We start from the raw sequence: 7,383 nt of genomic DNA, 5'->3' as shown, positions 1-7,383 counted from the left end.
ATAATTTAAAAATTTATGCTTCAAAGTTGTATCGAATGGAATAATCGATTCTGCATAGTAAACAATTATATTTCAGTTTATTCGTTTACTCAAGGCATATTTAAGACAATAATGTAAACTTATTGGTTCTCGAATAACGCGCGAACTTTCAATATGAAAATCTATAGGGTGTACAAGTAAGTATTAATAATAGTACACTATTTAAAACTTAATTTATTCGAATGACTACATTTTACTATTTCAAACTGTTATAACAATATATATGTAAATCTGAATCATTAAATAAAAATGTACTATATTTTCGGTTATTAACAATTTTTTAATATAAAAAGATTAATATACATTTATATATGTAAAATTTGTACAGTATAAATATTAATTGTAAATTTTAATAACTTTCAATAAATTCATTATAAATGAAGAGGTGATTCAGTATAATAAAAAAAAATTTTTTTTTAATTATATTTATGTATAAGTTCAAACTGAAATTAGAATACTAAGAAAGCAGCTATATAGGCATGAGCTATAAATAATAAATTCTAGAGAATTTTTAAGAATATTTGACCTGATAATACAAATATATTAGTATTTAACAAAATATAGACACTCCATTATAAAATTATCAAAAATATTCAAAGTCTAATAACGTAATATAAAACAAGCATAAAATTATTATTATTATTATTCATCTTAAAATTATAATGGTTCATTTTTTAATTAATAAGGTTAGTTTTAGTTAGTTTTTTAATTTTTTAATATATATACATAAAACAATAATATATAATAGGAATGGTAATTATAACAATTACTTATTTATTTTCCAAAAAATGATCAAATTGTTTTAACTAATTGACTATACGACAATTGAATATATATTGTAAAATATAATGAATAATAAATTTAAGCATTATTTATATAAAGTATTGAAACTTACAAATTTACAATATAAGCATCGTCGGCAGTTTCTTAACTTTATAAAAAATTGCAACAAAGGTCTTTTATCTTTAGCAAATGACATAGTTTATGTGTGTGTTAAGAATTCAATAATATTAATCAAAACAATACTCAAAGAATCATATACATAATAAAAAATCAGATACGTGTTTAATAATTTAGTTATATTAAAATTTATTTTAATATATATATATATATATATAAATCAATATAATTGTAAAGTAAGGTGAAATGTCAATAGTTTAGCTCTTCGAAATCTGAATATTAAAACTATAATACTTAACGTCCAAATAATTATTATCTATTATTAAGATAATATAATTAATATAAAAGTATATGCAACACATCTTCCTGAACAGTGATTCGATGAATTCGGAGAATCCAAATAAACGTCTTGATCCGATCATCATTATAGCTTGATAAACGACTATACGAAAAATTCATTATTTGTAACTTGATAGTCGATCAATTTTTTAAAAAACGGTAAACTACGTACTAAATCGTAATAGCAAATGTTGAAAATTATTGCTCCAAAAAATTGTTTTAGGAAAAATCAAATAATTCAAATATAATTATACATAAATAATATAGCAAGATTTATCTAAGATTACACGAAGTCTTGTATCACAAAAATGCTAGGTACTATCAACAATTAAAGTAGAATATATAGGATCAGAAAAGTAGACAGTTTCAAGTATGTAGTTTCAAGTATGCAGTTAGAGATAAGTTTTGATTTTTAAAATTTAGATAAAATAACTAATCACGATTAAATAAAGCTAAGCTACAATATATAAAAGAAACTGAATATTTTAGAGACACTGTACAAAATGTATCCGCTGATCCGGCTCGTAGGATCAAAATTGTTTCCGTTAACAACTCAGAGACCACGAAATGTTATATGGTAGCGATGTTCGATCAAGTGTAAGAGATAGTGTAATAAATTCAAGATTAATATATCTAGTTGTTACTCAATTTATTCCGTTAATTTCCAGATACAAGGATGATTATTATTACTGTTATCAATTGTACTGATATCATACTTATGTCAAGCGTACTTTAACCAGAAGTTTTAATTAACTAAGAAAACCACTAGATGTTGTGTGGGAGAATGCGTGGGCAAGTGGAAGGGTTAATGCACTGATTCAATAATTAACACATATAATTCTTATTGCTGTTTATTCCATTTTATTTCAATTTATTTCCAATTTAAGGATGATTAATTGTGATGAGTTATAATTATGATGGAGATAAAATTCTATTGGAGAACCAGAGGGTTGTGAAATTCCTGATCCTCTGGACGATACGTGTGAATTAGTAATTTACTGTGAAAAGAAATATACTATAAAATTATTGTCACATTACCTATTATTACTTGAGAGGTTATGAGTGTTTGTTGTGCTCTTGAACGAACACAACTGTTCTTTTCTGCGTCGTGATCTTGGCACGTGTTGCAGAGGCCTCTAATGATAAGTCGTGTGAGTGCGCACGAACCTAAGATTGAGGTTAGAGGAAATCTGCGCCACTTTCTGGCGCGAGTTGCTGGTCTTGCGTAGTGAGCATGCACAGGAACTTCTGGACACTAAATGCTTGTAGGTCCCCTTTCTGAATGGCTCGTGAATCGAGGAATTAATACTAATGCCGACTTACTTGAGCCTGTAGTGTTATCCCTTCTTTTCTCTCACGGGCGTAAAGGTGAAGTTCCATACTGCTTACACTTAAACTTTCATTTCTTTCTTTCTTGAGATGACGAAAATCTGGTTCCTTGGGTCTTATTTGTTTGGCGAGATTATCTGTATCTATGGTCGCGAATCACAGAATGAAAGCTATTTCTGCAAGACTCAGCTGAACGACTTTTCACTGTTCCTCCTTCTTGAGAATAGTCGTAACTTATCTGTTTGAGAATAAGAATAAGTGTTGGTACATTGCATTGTCCTTCTTAAATAGTTCGCTAACCCGGTTCCACTTGGGACCTCTTCCTGTATCCAATCCGAGTTTGACTTTGGGCAGCACGCCTTCATTTCTACTTCCTTCCGAGTTTATTCTTAAATATGCTAATCGGGAAAGTGTCGGAAAGGGGGGAGCTTTTACTATTGGTCATCTCTCCCTTCTCTGGGACTTAGCTAGATTAGGGGTCCTCTAGGGCGTGGTCGGTTGGCTAGTGCGACCGATAAGATTCGGCGTAATGAGAACAATGTTTTTCAGATGTATTGACCTTTTCGAGTGTCCAACAACCGTGGGAAATCGTGGCAATAAAACTGTTCTCGCAATCTCAAACAGATGTAGTATGTTGTTTCTCTTGGCGTAGTACACTGATGCTATTCCCTGGGAAGTGATTAGTTAGAAATTCTTACCATTTCTTCAAGTAGAGCCGCGTATTGTTCTATTATGAGCGATGAATGGCGCGAAGATTGGCTTGTGGACACGCGCTCCGTGCGTATGGCCACGTGCTTTGTTGAGGTTAGGCTCGGTAAGGTGGGTGCAAATGGCGCGTAGATTGATTCTAACAGATTACACTTTTGACCGTAACAAGCGCAGTTCCTAGAAACTTTAATCTTTAATAATAGCTATGATGCCTAAAGTAGTTGATACTACATACGAAGACTAATGTTGGACTCAGTTGAGGGACTTTTCTGCTTCCTTCTTCAATGAAAACTCGAACGAGTACTTGTCTTCGGGCTCATAAGGGAATTTTATACGTCTCTTTTCATTTAGGATTTCAACGAAAGTTTGTCTTTGAACTATGTTTAAGAGAATTTCCACTTTCTATTTGAATAAGGACTTTATCCAGAGTGATTGAATCTTGAAATTGTCTCTCTTAAATACATTCACTGACCATGAATTTCACTTTGGATACCTTCCTTTTTTTTTGTCCAATCAGAGAATTTTTCACTCACAGAGCGAGGGCAGCGCCTCTTGTGGCTTCGTCTTCCATTACGAAGCTTAGTCAGCTCTTGATCTTCACGGCAAGAAGAGCTCTCGATTTCATTACCTTTGACGCATCTGGTGATTGCATGACAACTTGTTAACAAAGGGGGGGGCAGTACATACTGTTAGATTTTAGATTTTCGGACATAGCGATTCCTTGCGGCAGCCTAAAGAGCTAGGTTTTCCCGAATTTTACAACTTGTTTTGCCAGATGTTTAATGACACCACTGCTAGATATTTTATGGGCATGACTTTTCAGAAGTCTAAACGACAATTTAACGATACTGTTTTACCAGATGTTTTATTGCATAGGAAAAGGTTCTCGCAATCTCGAATAAACACGATCTGATTAAGGTAATCAGAGCCAAAATAATCATATGCAGGTAAAAAAATAGAGGAAAAAACAAGGATGATATCGTTATATTATTTTAATTGATTATATGAAATAATTAATTTTAAACATATCCATCAATATATTTGAATGATGTACTTAAATGAAATTATTAAATTTAACATATAATTTTTGTTTTAATATAAAATTTCAATTTATATTTCTTAATCTTAGTAAATTAAAACTGAACATTATTCATTTCAAATTTTTTATTTAGAGAAATTTAATTTGATATGCCGATACACTGTTGCAATATTTTAACTATCAGAATTTTTTATAATTTTTAAATTATTTACAGTCAATTCTGAAATTCTTGAATTATTTTATTTGAGTTTTTTCTATTAATTTTTCTAGGCGTGGCATCAGTCCTTTTTTGTAATAGGTTATTTCATGAAAAATAAACTTTAATCAATACTATTATTATTAAAATATTGTTTTGATCTTCTATGATTATCATATAATAATGCAAGATAAAATAAAATAAAAAAATAGATTATAAAAACACGTTCTTTAGAAAAATATTGAATTAATTTAATTATTATAAATTAAAATTTAAGCATTAAGTAAATTCCAGCGTTTTAAACTACAAATTAATTTATAATAAGTAATATTAAATTTAAAGTAATGTATATAATATTTATAAATAAAACAATACACTATAAGATTATTTGAATTATGTATTTTTTAAATCAGTTCTTTGAATTAAATTTATTATTTATTATCTTTCATTAATAGTGATTGTATTGAGTATAGATAAAAAATGACTAATTTTATTTTAAATAAACAAAATATAAAATATAAACATATTACATATAGTTGCTGATTATAGTAATTATAACTATATTACATAGTTATATTACATATTGCAAAGATGAAAAAATCTATACGATTTTATTATTACTTACACTTTTCTATAATATGGAAACAAATACATACACACATGCAAGATACTATTGTTAATACCATTCATATAAGTGGTTTTAGTAATACATAAGTATGTTGATGGATTGACATTTTTACATAATTGTTCCAATTTGTATATTTTTAGATATATTAATATGAAAATTATTTAAGATGTAAAACGCATTATTATTCCTATTATAGTAATGATGATATTGTATTGATATAATTTATAAAATTAAAATAATTTAATAAGTTTTTTTAATTTCAATTTGAATTGAAAAAATATAGGTAAATTTTTTTTTTGTCAGTGTTAATATATTTATATATCATAAAAAAATACAATTATCTTTTCTTTTAGAAGCTATTACTCTAAGTGAATGATTAAAAATTAAAAAAATGAGTTTATATATTAAATATAAGAAAAATTAAATTTTGTAACGATTTTACATTTTCTGAGAAAAATCTGTGAATAAGAGTAATTTATTTTCATGATTTAAGTTTATAAATTTGATGTTATGTGTGTTTGTGCAAAATTTTCTGATGCTGCATGAGATCCAGAAGATGAAGGAGAGTCTGCTGATATAAATGTACAGTGAAGCAAATAACATCGAAGTCCGGCCAAACATATACCTGAAATGAAGAAAATAAGACTAACTATTTTATTTTTTATTTATTACACATTCCTTATATGAAGATAAATAAATACTGTTATTACAATATCTTAATACGGCCATTAGACGATATAATACGATTATCTTTTTACTTGAAATGAATTATTTTGTTGTTTCATATTAGATAGTTTGGGCTTAGAACAGGTTTCATTAAAAAAAAAATATGTATGATAATGAAAAATTCATTTGGAGTTAAAAGTATAAAATAAGTAAAACGGTAGTTTTTAATGATTTACGTGAAAAGTTTCGTAATATGTACTGATTATTTTATAAATTAAACAAGAATAAAAAATTACTCATTATAAAAAATAATATTGTTTTAATAACAGTAAAAATCGTACTGTTATTTCGATAACACTAAGATGTGCTATATTAACTTTAGCGCAATGCATAAAAATTACATTACTCTAGTATAGATGGTGCATTTTATAATGTTAACTATTCATAGATAGGAATTACAGATTGTAGATGATAATGTTACTCACTTAAAATTTCAATGACTACATCAAAATTATAGAGTTGTGTTGAATAATGTTCAAAAGCTGGGAGATGAAGCGGGTACTATTGAAAAGATGAATGATAGGAGTAGATTAAATGCCATAACGTAGATCTATTTGATAGTGTTATGTACATTTTCTTTATATATCTGAATTATTATAAGTTATTTACAATATCAATTTTAATAATGCTCCCGTTGACGCACTTATGGTATCGCGATATATACGTGTTCAGTAAAGGTTTTTGAATATGTGCTTTTATTAATTAAAAAAAATATTTAAATTGTATAGTATAAAATGTAATAAAAATAATTTATATTGTCTATATATTACATAGAAAATTTAAAACAGCATATAATTTATTGTAAGGAGTAAAATAAAGCTCGAGTATATGAGGATAGTAAACCAACGGATTTTCTTTAAGAACAAGTTTTTGTTAACATATGATTCTGTTGATTTATCTGTAAATATTCCAACTTCATATAAATAAAGTAAATTAAATATCAAATAATTTAAGAAATATTAATTTTAAACTACAATGATAAATATTTATTCATTTATTTTCAAATATAGCCGTATATTTTTAAAACATAATTATATATATAATTTGCTTCTTACATAATCTATATTCATCGTGTTACCACTAGTGAATGTCACTACTGGTTCATGATTGTCCTTTTAGTATATATGACTTCACATGAAAGGTAGAGTACATCCGGATATAAGTATATTTATTAATAAAAAAATTTATAAAATACACTTAAATATTAAAGCATTAAATAGATTATGAAATAATTAAAAATAAAATTTTTTATTCAGTATAATAAAGAATCTTCTGTTAAATATCCAATGAAACCAAGGTATTCTTTCAAAACAAATGTTTTAACATATAATCCAATGTGAAAATTCTTTATTTTTTAAATTATTACATGTAAATTATGCATAAATATTTTTTAAATATATTAAAATATTTTTCAGATAACAATATTAAACATGTAGTAATTAATTTTATATTAAATTTTATTAATTTTTCATTCAGTTT

General features: G+C 26.7%; 1 protein-coding gene across 2 annotated transcripts in view; it reads right to left on the bottom strand.

The window, feature by feature from the left end:
- Positions 1-5,649: 5,649 nt before the first annotated feature.
- The window catches only part of LOC105365943 (uncharacterized), a 32,641-nt gene continuing 30,907 nt past the window's right edge, over positions 5,650-7,383 (bottom strand). For both annotated transcript variants that reach the window (XM_011504239.1, XM_011504240.1), the window contains exon 5: positions 5,650-5,803. In XM_011504239.1, coding sequence (XP_011502541.1) covers positions 5,673-5,803 — 131 coding nt within the window. In that variant the 3' untranslated portion in view covers positions 5,650-5,672. The remainder of the gene's footprint in view (positions 5,804-7,383) is intronic.

Source organism: Ceratosolen solmsi, unplaced genomic scaffold, assembly GCF_000503995.2.
Source record: "Ceratosolen solmsi marchali unplaced genomic scaffold, CerSol_1.0 scaffold19, whole genome shotgun sequence".
Lineage (NCBI taxonomy): Eukaryota > Metazoa > Arthropoda > Insecta > Hymenoptera > Agaonidae > Ceratosolen > Ceratosolen solmsi.
This window is presented reverse-complemented; position numbering and strand designations above follow the sequence as displayed.